The 13,268-nt window shown below is 43.1% G+C and overlaps 1 protein-coding gene and 1 non-coding gene across 5 annotated transcripts in view; both read left to right on the top strand.

The window, feature by feature from the left end:
- Positions 1–6,596: 6,596 nt before the first annotated feature.
- Trnae-cuc (transfer RNA glutamic acid (anticodon CUC)) lies at positions 6,597–6,668 on the top strand. Its single transcript has one exon. It is a non-coding gene; the product is annotated as a tRNA-Glu (tRNA).
- Positions 6,669–8,856: 2,188 nt separating this feature from the next.
- The window catches only part of LOC135097068 (tigger transposable element-derived protein 6-like), a 23,963-nt gene continuing 19,551 nt past the window's right edge, over positions 8,857–13,268 (top strand). For 2 of the 4 annotated variants that reach the window (XM_063998835.1, XM_063998833.1), the window contains exons 1-2: positions 8,857–9,565; positions 9,674–10,204. In XM_063998835.1, coding sequence (XP_063854905.1) covers positions 9,745–10,204 — 460 coding nt within the window. In that variant the 5' untranslated portion in view covers positions 8,857–9,565; positions 9,674–9,744. The remainder of the gene's footprint in view (positions 9,566–9,673; positions 10,205–13,268) is intronic. The other 2 variants (XM_063998836.1, XM_063998834.1) reach the window with 2 other exon arrangements.

The following is a 13,268-nucleotide window of genomic DNA, read 5'->3' as shown; positions in this document are numbered from 1 at the left end:
AAGAAGAAGAAGAAGAAGAAGAAGAAGAAGAAGAAGAAGAAGAAGAAGAAGAAGAAGAAGAAGAAGAAGAAGGAAAAAAATATGAATAGTGGTATTGAGTTGAAAATTACATAGATATCAGACGTAAATATCAGATGTTTCTTCAATATCTGCGCCTCTGCTTCGTTCAGTCACACACACACTCACACACACACACACACACACACACACACACACACACACACACACACACACACACACACACACACACACACACACACACACACACACTCTCTCTCTCCGCATCACATATGCCCGAGCTCCTCCTCCTCCTCCTCCTCCTCCTCCTCCTCCTCCAGCTCGTATTCGACATAATTAAGGCCCTTCTCTCTCTCTTGATCACCGTGCTGTAATAATAATGCTGTTAGGAAGCGAAGGAGAATGTTACAGGCTAGTGTATGTGTGTGTGTGTGTGTGTGTGTGTGTGTGTGTGTGTGTGTGTGTGTGTGTGTGTGTGTGTGTGTGTGTAGATATGTATGTATGTATGTATGTATACCCGCGCGTGTATGTATATGCGTAAGTGTGTGCGCATTTATGGGTACCTTGCCTTGCACTGTGTTATATCTTTCGTTATGTCGCCTTGTCATCTCTTCTATTGTCTCCTCTCCTCAGGTCTCCTCAGGTCTTCTCTGGTCTCCTCTGGTCTCTTCTGGACCTACACGTTAATTATGTAGCGGCGTGGCGGCGTCCCCGAGGTTGCCTGGTCCTGGTGTCACTGTTGTTGAAGCATTCATGAGGACGGCACGGCACTGTGATGGGCGGGCCTCGCTGTGGATATTGCATGAGGCGGGGAGGGAATGCGGCAGACGGCGGATAGGTGGGAGAGGAGGAAGTATGGATGGAAGGAGGGGTGAGTGGCGGTGAGGTCAGGTGTGAGAGTAAGTGAAAGTGGATGAATGAGGAATGGAGGGATTGTGGTAGAGAGAGAGAGAGAGAGAGAGAGAGAGAGAGAGAGAGAGAGAGAGAGAGAGAGAGAGAGAGAGAGAGAGGGTAGGTAAGGAAATAGAAATGGAATCAGAGAGAGAAATGGAAAGGAATGATGAAAAGAAGACGGAAAATGAAAAAAAGAAAAAGAAACGTAGATAAGAAAACTAAAGGGAATAGATTAAAGGAAAGAAAAGAAGGGTAAATAGGAGAAGGAAAGGAGGCTAGAGTTAGTAGGAAAGGAGATGAAAGAGAGAGAGAGGGAGAGAGAAAAAATACTCGTGTAAAGGAAATGAAGAATGAACGAGAATGGAATGGAATGGAATGGAATGGAAGAATGGAGAGAGAAAATGAGAACAAGGAAAAGGAGAAAACTGATAAGAGAGAGAGAGAGAGAGAGAGAGAGAGAGAGAGAGAGAGAGAGAGAGAGAGAGAGAGAGAGCTGCATTCAAGTTTAGAGGAAGGTCATCAATGTTACAGGTAGAACCGCTTCTCGTCCCTACCTGTCTTGAGGTGAAAAAGAGAGGGAGGTTCTTCTTCTTCTTCTTCTTCTTCTTCTTCTTCTTCTTCTTCTTCTTCTTTCAACTACTTTTATGTGTATATATATATTTTTTTATTTTTTTACAACTTTTTGATGTATTTTAGTGTTTCTTGTTTCGTGTGTGTGTGTGTGTGTGTGTGTGTGTGTGTGTGTGTGTGTGTGTGTGTGTGTGTGTTGAAAGCATAGTGTGAGTGAGTGATGGAGACAGACGCTATCTTCTCTCTTTTCCCCTCCTCCTCCTCTTCCTCCTCTCCTTATCATCATTTCATCTTCTTCCTCCTTCTCCTCTCACATCTCTTGGTCCTTTTCATCACCACTTATTTTCTCATTTTCCTGCCTCCTCCTCCTCCTCCTCCTCCTCCTCCTCCTCCTCCTCCTCCTCCTCCTCCTCCTTATGTGATGATGTTGATATTTTTTCCATTAAACTTATTTGGCCGCGCGAAAAAATTTCCCCAGCCTGAGTATCCCGTCACCTGATTGGCTGGCATTTTTCCCCTTGACGACCATTCAGCATTGAGGATATTTGGTGCGAGGCGCTGATTGGTGCTCGCTTAAGACTGACAGCCAATCACGCGGCACTTTCTTTTTTTCTATGACAGGAATGGAAATAGCTAACCATTCTCTCTCTCTCTCTCTCTCTCTCTCTCTCTCTCTCTCTCTCTCTCTCTCTCTCTCTCTCTCTCTCTCTCTCTCATAAACACATCTACGTAAATATTGTCTTCGTTCTTCCTATTCTTCTCTTTACGATCTATATATTTATCCTTCCTCCTCCTCCTCCTCCTCCTCCTCCTCCTCCTCCTCCTCCTCCTCCTCCTCCTCCTCCTCCTCCTGTCACTCACACAAATGCATTATTTTCCTCAAAAATTTGTGGGAAATCTTTTGTGTTTAGTTTTCTTAAAGTTATTGTGTTTATTTGTCATGTTATTTTTAGGATAAGAGGGTTTTTAATTATAGACGTCAGTCTGGAATACCCACTTGCGGAGAAACTATATATAGATTTATGAATGAAAGTCGACAGCTTAGACGATTTTCAGTATACAGTATAGACGATTTTCTTTATGGTAGTACATACATCTGTCCTACCGCCGGGAAGGGGTTAATACAGTTTTTCTATTTACCAGTGATGAAAGAGGTAGAAAACACACACACACACACACACACACACACACACACACACACACACACACACACACACACGTTGGTAGAGTTGCTGTTAATCCATTAATTGGTGTGGGTTCGGGAAAACTTAGGATTATATTGGAGGGGCGCGAGGCAGTTTGATATAATGGGTGTGTGGCACATAAACAGCTGCGGTGCTCTTTGGTGTATGCAATTTTATTACATTTGCTTGGTTTCAACACAATTATGTACTTATTTACTTGCTGCTTCTTTCTCCGACATGGTCTGTATTTCCTGCTGCCTGTGACTGGAGCTGTCTCCACAGAGAAGTCTCCTCACTAAAAACTACATTGCCTTTCTTTCGGATCTGCCTTTTTTTTTCGGGGAAGGATGACTTTATGAACCATTATCTTGCCCTCATTCCTTCACCGCTCATCCAAATTCATATATATATATATATATATATACGAATATATATATATATATAGATATATATATATATATATATATATATATATATATATATATATATATATATATATATATATATATATATATATATATATATATATATATATATATTTATATATATATATATATTACTCTTACACCTCGGAAGTCCCCATCTGGGGGGGGGACCACAAATCTCCCCAGGTCGGACTGCTCTTCAGATATCTACCCTAAGTGTCTTGACACCCCCCTCAACTTTTTTTTATTCATTAACTTCTGCAACATTCGCGGTCTAAGATCTAATTTTCAATCTGTAGAACACCACCTCTCCTCTTCTAAACCTCATCTTCTCTTTTCCTCACTGAAACTCAGGTGTCTGAGGCAACTGACAGTAGCCCCTTTTCTGTTCCCTCCTACTTTCTCTATCCTCATTTTCAATCCAAAGCTGGATGTTGCGTTTATGTGCACAATGACCTTAACCTGCTCCCGTGCCCTCTCTCTTGAATCTTCCCCGAGTTTTTTACCATCTGGCTATGGCTACAGAGTCACTCTCAAATTTATCTGTGCTGTATACCTCTCACCTAACTCCTCTGACTATAAGAAATTATTTGATTACTTAACGTCCAAAGTGGAGCACATTCTGACTCTTCCCTTTTGCGGAGATCACCATTCTTGGAGACTTCAATGTTTACCACCAGCTCTGGCTTTCCTCTCCCTCCACTTACCATCCTGGTGAACTAGCCTCCAAAGCTTTGATTTCCAACCTTTTTTTTTTATGTAGAAAGGATACTGGCAAAGGGCAACAAAAATCTAATAAAAAAAATGCCCACTGAAATGCCAGTCCCATAAAAGGGTCAAAGCAGTGGTCAAAAATTGGTGGATAAGTGTCTTGAAACCTCCCTCTTGAAGGAATTCAAGTCACACCTACCCTCCTATGGCTTCTGTCCTTATCTCTGTAACTTCATCTCAAGTTTCCTTAATGACCGTCCTATTGCTGCTGTGGTAGATTGTTCTGTGGTCATTGTTCTCCTAAATCTATTAACAGTGGTCTGCCTCAGGGTTCTGTTCTGTCACCCACTCTCTTCTTATTATTCATCAGTGACCTTCTAAACTAAACAGCTTGTCCTATCCGCTCTTAAAATCTCTCAGAGTTAAGAGTGTTACGTAAAATAAAGCACAACTATCAAGTAAAATTGAAAAAAGAAAACTATACTGATAATTCCTCATTCATAGAAGGTGAAACTAAGAAGCTAAAATAAAACAATAATTAATTAAAATTAATTTGGTTTAAAAACCTCCTCTCAGTGCAAGTGGATTAAGTGTTAGAAATATTTCACGGATGTGGAATGCTGCAATGCGTCGCACCACATGGAAAACACAATCAAGATGATTTCATCACCAAAAAAAAGTTTAGTGATACAACTCTAAAATTCAGTGTACACACTTTCAGATTATATCATAATCTGATGTGTTTCCCGCGAGATGTGCAAGTGTTGTGGCGTGGTGCTGTTATTGTTGGCGCAGCGGCAAAGACCTTGGCCAGTGCTCGAACACGTATTCATCAGTGTGTATGTCTGCACAGTCGTTCTTCAGCTGGCAGTCTGCCCTTTCCCCTACGGTTCCAGCGACTTTCCTTTGTGGCCAGCGAGTGACCACTTAATCACAACCTCGACCATGAAACACGTCCTCTCTCACTGACTCCCGTGTTCATCGTATACAGTGCGTGCGTGATGAGTTCAGGATTTAGGGTGATAAAAAACTGTACTTTGCGTAACACACTAGCCACCGCACACACACACACACACACACACACACACACACATATACATACATAAAATAAGGTAGTGATTGTTAATTAACTGATGGTGAGTTCATAGTTAAAAATTTGTTTACTATCAGAAAGTAACTTTGTATCATCTCTTATGTATATCTTTTGTACATATTGATTCTCTCTTTTTTTTCTAGACAGATTAAGCTTTCATGCAGGAAATCATATATATATATATATATATATATATATATATATATATATATATATATATATATATATATATATATATATATATATATATATATATATATATATATATATATATATATATATATATATATATATATATATATATATATATATATAATGTGTGTGTGTGTGTTGTGTGTGTGTGTGTGTGTGTGTGTGTGTGATCCCGCTTGGAGTACAGCTGGTTGTCATCAGTCACAGCCAGTTCGTTCAGCTTCCTATTTTCTATAAAGATTCCACGTAATTTCTTTACTCTTCATTTTTCATATATACTTTTTTTTTTTCACTGCAACGCGCATTAATTGAGTTAGTTACGTCCATTTTGACTTCCCTCCCTTAGTAACCTCCCTTCATTAATTATTTTTTTTGTATCTTTCTTTCCCTTGCTATTATTATTATTGTTATTATTATTATTATTATTATTATTATTATTATTACTACTACTACTACTACTACTACTACTACTACTACTACTACTACTACTACTACTACTACTACTACTACTACTACTACTACTACTACTACCTTTTTCAAGGCCTTTATTATTATGAAAGTTGGGAAACCGTCGTGTGTGTGTGTGTGTGTGTGTGTGTCGATCTCTTACATTGATATCATGAGCCTCAGGTTTTTTAAGATTTATTATTATTATTATTATTATTATTATTATTATTATTATTATTATTATTATTATTATTATTATTCTTGTTACTATTATTATTATTATTATTATTATTCTTATTGTTACTATTGTTATTATTATTATTATTATTATTATTATTATTATTACTATTGTTACTATTTATTATATTATTATTATTATTATTATATTATTATTATTATTATTATTACTTATTATTTTTTTACCTATTTGTAATGTTGTTAAGGTGCTATCTTTAATAACTACGGGTAGGTATAAATTTTTTTGTGGTTGTTGGTGTCCGTTGGTCGGGAATTATTTGATTTTTTTTTCCGCTTGGTTGTATTTTTGGTTTCGTTGCTCCTGGGAATTGAGGAAGTTAAGGGAATCTGTCGGGAAAATGTGAGTGTGTGTTTTTCATGCTTTTTTTTCTTTCTCCTTTTTTACTTCTTATTTTTGTGTTACTTTGCATCTCTTCTCCTTTAAGTCTGTATGTTGTGTGTGTGTGTGTGTGTGTGTGTGTGTGTGTGTGTGTGTGTGTGTGCTTGTGTGCGTGCACGCGCACTCCCTAGTACACCTGGGTGGCCGCCCCATGAGCAGGTGGACACAATGCCTTTCATAAGTGTTACCTGTATTGTTGTGAAATGCTGGGAAGTCAGGTGTCAGTTGAACACTTTCTCTCTCTCTCTCTCTCTCTCTCTCTCTCTCTCTCTCTCTCTCTCTCTCTCTCTCTCTCTCTCTCTCTCTCTCTCTCTCTCTCTCTCTCTCTCTCCTCCTCGCTCCTCCTCCTCCTCCTCCTCCTCCTCCTCCTCCTCCTCCTCCTCCTCCTCCCTCCTGCTCCTCCTCCTCCTCCTCCTCCTCCAAATTCCCGTGTGGTCTAGTGGCTAGGATACGCGGCTCTCACCCGCGAGGCCCGGGTTCGATTCCCGGCACGGGAAAATTAGAGATTTTGCCAAACAGCCTTGCAAGGACCAAAAGGTCTGTTGCTGTTTGGCTTTCCTTTGTATTCCCTTTGTATTCCTCCTCCTCCTCCTCTTCCTCTTCTTTGGTGGAAATGTGTTATGTGCTGTCGGTCTGTTCCCTTCCTTGATATTATTGAGATTGAGAGAGAGAGAGAGAGAGAGAGAGAGAGAGAGAGAGAGAGAGAGAGAGAGAGAGAGAGAGAGAGAGAGAGAGAGAGAGAGAGGGGGGGGGGCAACACAAATGCAATCTTAGTTGAGATTTGACTTATATTAATCCTGACTGTTGTGTTCTTTTTTTTTCGTTTTCTTTCTTGCTTTTCTTTTTTTTCTTTCTTACTATTCGTATTATTGAGGCCTACAAATTATGCTTCTTTTTCATTTTATCTCCTCCTCCTCCAGTCATCACCATGGCCGACACCACCATCACTACTACTACTACTACTACTACTACTACTACAGTTAATATTTCGATTAGTCACTCATCCGTGTAATTTCCCTTTGTATATTACCTATAGAGATCAAACAAACAAGCAGACAAACAAACCAACGAACAACAATTTGCTCACCACACGGAACTTCAAACACAACGAACTAAAGTAGATCATATACACCACCACCACCACCACTACTACTACTACTACTACTACTACTACTACTACTACTACTACTACTACTACTGTTACCACTTCTTTTTTTTTTATGTAGGAAGGACGATGGCCAAGGGCAACAAAAATCCAATAAAAAAGATGCCCACTGAAATGCCAGTCCCATAAAAGGGTCAAAGCAGTGGTGAAAAATTGATGAATAAGTGTCTTGAAACCTCCCTCTTGAAGGAATTCAAGTCATAGGAAGGTGGAAATACAGAAGTAGACAGGGAGTTCCAGAGTTTACCATTACCACTACCATGATAAGAAAGAAACGACAATAGCAGCACCAGCAGCAGCAGCAGCAACAACAACAACAACAACAACAACAACAACAACAACAACAACAACAACAACAACAACAACAACAACAACAACCAGTACTACCATTGCTATTTCTTCCCTAATTACCGTCACCACCACCACCACCACCACCACCACCACCACCATTACCACTACCACTTCTATGCACTACTATCATCACTATCATTTCCACCTCTGTCTCCACCACTGCCATTGCTACCACTGCCTCCACCACTCCTACTGTCACCTCTTCCTCCGCCTTGTGTTTCCCTTCCCTTACCGACACTACCGAAAAGGCTTCCAGTTTGGTCTCTCTCTCCCTCCCTCCCACATCTCTCTCTCTCTCTCTCTCTCTCTCTCTCTCTCTCTCTCTCTCTCTCTCTCTCTCTCTCTCTCTGTTCAAAATTCTCAATAGGTAACATTCTCCAAATTCACAAGTTTAGGACAAAAGACAACTTAGATAATAGGAGAATAAGAACAAACAATGGGTCAAAGGCCATATTCTGAAACACATCTGCGCTACACCTCCACTTCAAAAAGCTCTAGTTGAAGTTACACAGATTTTAAAGTGCGTTCCTATAGTCTCAGTAACAGATGAACAAGATTTTTACATTATTAACAGGAGAAACACTCTTTGAGAACCCGCCTGATCATTTATGTGGCCTTGGAAAATATTCGTGGTGAGAGAAAAAGAGAGAGAGCAAAGTGTTTCAGAATACGTGTGCTGAACCGCTTGAAAATTGTGAGAATCGATGAGAGGAACACATCCCTTACCTCACTGGAGACGAGAGAGCCAAGATTGCCCGGGTTGTTATTGGTTATTATTACCCCCACTCCCTCACTGCAGTTTGGTTTGCCTGCGCATTCGTCCATGTGAGATTCAGTGAGTCAATGTGCACTCCTCTCTCATTCACCAGTTAGTGTATGTAGAGGAGACGCGCGCGCACACCCACCCACACCGACATCCACCCCAACAGCCACCCATCCACACACACACACACACACACACACACACACACACACACACACACACACACACAGAAAGAAAAAAAGAGAGAGAGAGAGAGAGAGAGAGAGAGAGAGAGAGAGAGAGAGAGATGAAAAAGGTGTATTAAAAGTCAATATTTGGCAGCAAGGTGTTCGATAAAGAGGAAGATCCGTGAGGCGAGGATTTATGAGGGGAGGGAAAGACAGGAGCAGGAGGAGGAGGAGGAGGTCATATAGGTAATCTTCGCAGAATTAGTTAAACATTAATTTTGCGACCACTCTCTCTCTCTCTCTCTCTCTCTCTCTCTCTCTCTCTCTCTCTCTCTCTCTCCCCGCTTTCTTTTCTTTTTTTTTCGTGTGTTGGCTTGGCACTCTTCTGATTTTCTAGTCTTTTTTTTTCTTTTTTACTTTTATTAGTTTCTTTTTTGGGAGGGGCGTGTTTATGTGGGTGTCTATCTGGCTGGTTGGCAGACTGACTGACTGACTGACTGACTGACTGACTGAATGGTTGACTGGCGAGATGGTTTGTTGAGTGACTCTAATTAGTTGGCTGACAATCTGGATGTTTGACTGACTGACTGACTGAATGACTGACTGACTAGCTTATTGACCTTTTAGCGGCGTGTGTGGGTGGTTGCATAACTGACCACGTGACTGACGGGCTGACGCACTATCTGACTGTGTGAGTGAATGTTTGAGTGACTGACTGACCGATACCGCCGCGTCTCTTGGGCCTGCAGGTCTCCACGAGTTATCGTCACCTCAAGGGTGAGTGGGATGCCGGGGGAGACCTGGACACAGAGGCTGGCAGGTCCGCCGAGGCCAGCAGGAGCCTGGCGCTGGAGGCCAAAGGAGCCAAGACGCAGCGGAGGTCCAGCGCTGAGAAGGGCAAGGAACGGCACTCGGCCGGAGAACAAGAGAAGCGACAGTCTCCATCAGGTGAGTGGCGGGCGGCCTTCTCTTGGGTGGCGGCGGTGGTGTGACATGTGAGTTGCGTCACGCTGCTCCCTGCGGCGTCATGTTCACTCATTCTTCCTCTCCCAACAGACCCGCACAGGCCCATCAAGCTGAAGGTGATTCCCCGCAACGTGACCGTAGGGCGCGGCATCGGCTTGCCCATGGGCAGTCCCCTGGCTGCCGCCCGCTCCCCACATGTGCTTTGTGCCCCCTCGCCTGCCTGCACCCGCGCTACAAACACTGCCGTCGTTCACTCCTCGGGTGGCCACACACTTCTCCGTGGCACGCCCACCTTCCAGCAGGCGCCCACGTCCTTTGCCTCCGTGGCGCTGCGGTATGGGCGGCGGTGCAGCTCCCCACAGACGCCCCAGTTGACCGGCTGTGCCTCCTGCACGGCGGCGCTCCACTCCGCCAGACCTCTCCTTCGGGCCCCAGGTCCCCGCGACTCACCTCCAGCAGCGGCGACCACTGGAGTGCCTTTATCAGCAAGAACCACCGCACCCAGAGTGTCGGGGCCGCCGTGCCGGCCGGGGAGATGGACTGGCTGCCCGCGCCGTCACCCTGTTCCAAGTAGAGCTCCTGGTGCTCGGTGTCCACGGACAACGACTCTGGTCCCTGCTGGTGAGTACCCCTGCCCTTTATGTAGTGCCTGCTGGCTAGTACTTCGTCCTTTCCCTAGTACCTTCTGGTGCGTACCTTTGGTCTTTGTGTGACACCTGCTGGTGAGTACCTTTCTCCTTTTTTTTTAATGTAGGAAGGACACTGGCCAAGGGCAACAAAAATTCAAAAAAAAAAAAATACCCACTGAAATGCCAGTCCCATAAAAGGGTCAAAGAAGTAGTCAAAAATTGAAGAATAAGTGTCTTGAAACCTCCCTCTTGAAGGAAATCTAGTCATAGGAAGGTGGAAATACAGAAGCAGGCAGGGAGTTCCAGAGTTTACCAGAGAAAGGGATGAATGATTGAGAATACTGGTTAACTCTTGTGTTAGAGAGGTGGACAGAATAGGGGTGAGAGAAAGAAGAAAGTCTTGTGTAGCGAGGCCGCGGGAGTAGGGGAGGCATACAGTTAGCAAGATCAGAAGAGCAGTTAGCATGAAAATAGCGGTAGAAGACAGCTAGATATGCAACATTGCGGCGGTGAGAGAGGGGCTGAAGACAGTCAGTTAGAGGAGAGGAGTTGATGAGACGAAAAGCTTTTGATTCCACCCTGTCTAGAAGAGCAGTATGAGTGGAACCCCCCAGTCATGTGAAGCATACTCCATACATGGACGGATAAGGCCCTTGTACAGAGTTAGCAGCTGGGGGTGTTAGAAAAACTGGCGGATACGTCTCAGAACACCTAACTTCATAGAAGCTGTTTTAGCTAGAGATGAGATGTGAAGTTTCCAGTTCAGATTATAAGTAAAGGACAGACCGAGGATGTTCAGTGTAGAAGAGGGGGACACATGAGTGTCATTGAAGAAGAGGGGATAGTTGTCTGGAAGGTTGTGTCGAGTTGATAGATGGAGGAATTGAGTTTTTGAGGCATTGAACAATACCAAGTTTGCTCTGCTCCAATCAGAAATTTTAGAAAGATCAGAGGTCAAGCGTTCTGTGGCTTCGCTGCGTGAAATGTTTACCTCCTGAAGGGTTGGACGTCTATGAACAGACGTGGAAAAGTGCAGGGTGGTATCATCAGCGTAGGAGTGGATAGAACAAGAAGTTTGGTTTAGAAGATCATAAATGAATAATAAGAAGAGAGTGGGTGACAGGACAGAACCCTGAGGAACACCACTGTTAATAGATTTAGAAGAACAGTGACTGTCTACCACAGCAGCAATAGAACGGTCAGAAAGGAAACTTGAGATGAAGTTACAGAGAGAAGAAGTTACAGAGAGAAGGATAGAAGCCATAGGAGGGTAGTTTGGAAATCAAAGCTTTGTGCCAGACTCTGTCAAAAGCTTTTAATATGTCCAAGGCAACAGCAAAAGTTTCACCAAAATCTCTAAAAGAGGATGACCAAGACTCAGTAAGGAAAGGCAGAAGATCACCAGTAGAGCGGCCTTGACAGAATCCGTACTGGCGATCAGGTAGAAGGTTGTGAAGAGATAGATGTTTAAGAATCTTCTTGTTGAGGATAGATTCAAAAACTTTACATAGGCAGGAAATTAAAGCAATAGGACGGTAGTTTGAGGGATTAGAACGGTCACCCTTTTTAGGAACAGGCTGAATGTAGGCAAACTTCCAGCAAGAAGGAAAGGTAGATGTTGACAGACAGAGCTGAAAGAGTTTGACTAGGCAAGGTGCAAGCAAGTAGGCACAGTTTCGGAGAACAATAGGAGGGACCCCATCTGGTCCATAAGCCTTCCGAGGGTTTAGGCCAGCGAGGGCATGGAAAACATCATTGCGAATAATTTTAATAGGTAGGATGAAGTAGTCAGAGGGTGGAGGAGAGGGAGGAACAAGCCCAGAATCGTCCAAGGTAGAGTTTTTAGTAAAGGTTTGAGCGAAGAGTTTAGCTTTAGAAATAGATGTGATAGCAGTGGTGCCATCTGGTTGAAATATAGGCGGGAAAGAAGAAGCAAAGTTATTGGAGATATTTTTGGCTAGATGCCAGAAGTCACGAGGGGAGTTAGATCTTGAAAGGTTTTGACACTTTCTGTTAATGAAGGAGTTTTTGGCTAGTTGGAGAACAGACTTGGCATGGTTCCGGGCAGAAATGTAAAGTGCATGAGATTCTGGTGATGGAAGGCTTGAGTACCTTTTGTGGGCCACCTCTCTATCATGTATAGCACGAGAACAAGCTGTGTTAAACCAAGGTTTAGAATCTAAGGTTTAGGTCGAGAAAAAGAGTGAGGAATGTATGTCTCCATGCCAGACACTATCACCTCTGTTATGCGCTCAGCACACAAAGACGGGTCTCTGACACGGAAGCAGTAGTCATTCCAAGGAAAATCAACAAAATACCTCCTCAGGTTCCACCAACTAGCAGAGGCAAAAGGCCAGAGGCACCTTCGCTTAGGGGGATCCTGAGGAGGCATTGGAGCGATAGGACAAGATACAGATATGAGATTGTGATCGGAGGAGCCCAACGGAGAAGAAAGGGTGGCAGCATAACCAGGATTAGAGGTCAGGAAAAGGTCAAGAATGTTCCGCGTATCTCCAAGACGGTCAGGAATGCGAGTAGGGTGTTGCACCAATTGCTCTAGGTCATGGAGGATAGCAAAGTTGTAGGCTTGTTCACCAGGATGGTCAGTGAAGGGAGAGGAAAGCCAAAGCTAGTGGTGAACATTGAAGTCTCCAAGAATGGAGATCTCTGCAAAAGGGAAGAGGGTCAGAATGTGCTCCACTTTGGAAGTTAAGAAGTCAGAATTTCTTATAGTCAGAAGAGTTAGGTGAGAGGTATACAGCACAGATAAATTTAATTTGAGAGTGACTCTGTAGTCGTAGCCAGATGGTGGAAAACTCGGAAGATTCAAGAGCGTGGGCACGAGAGCAGGTTAAGTCATTGCGGACATAAATGCAACATCCAGCTTTGGATCGAAAATGAGGATAGGGAAAGTAGGAGGGAACAGAAAAGGGGCTACTTTCAGTTGCCTCAGACACCTGAGTTTCAGTGAGGAAAAGAAGATGAGGTTTAGAAGAGGAGAGGTGGTGTTTTACAGATTGAAAATTAGATCTTAGACCGCGAATGTTGCAGAAGTT

Source organism: Scylla paramamosain, unplaced genomic scaffold (assembly GCF_035594125.1).
Source record: "Scylla paramamosain isolate STU-SP2022 unplaced genomic scaffold, ASM3559412v1 Contig11, whole genome shotgun sequence".
Taxonomy (NCBI): domain Eukaryota; kingdom Metazoa; phylum Arthropoda; class Malacostraca; order Decapoda; family Portunidae; genus Scylla; species Scylla paramamosain.
Note: the sequence above shows the minus strand (reverse complement) of the source record. Positions and strands in the feature narration are given on the sequence as shown.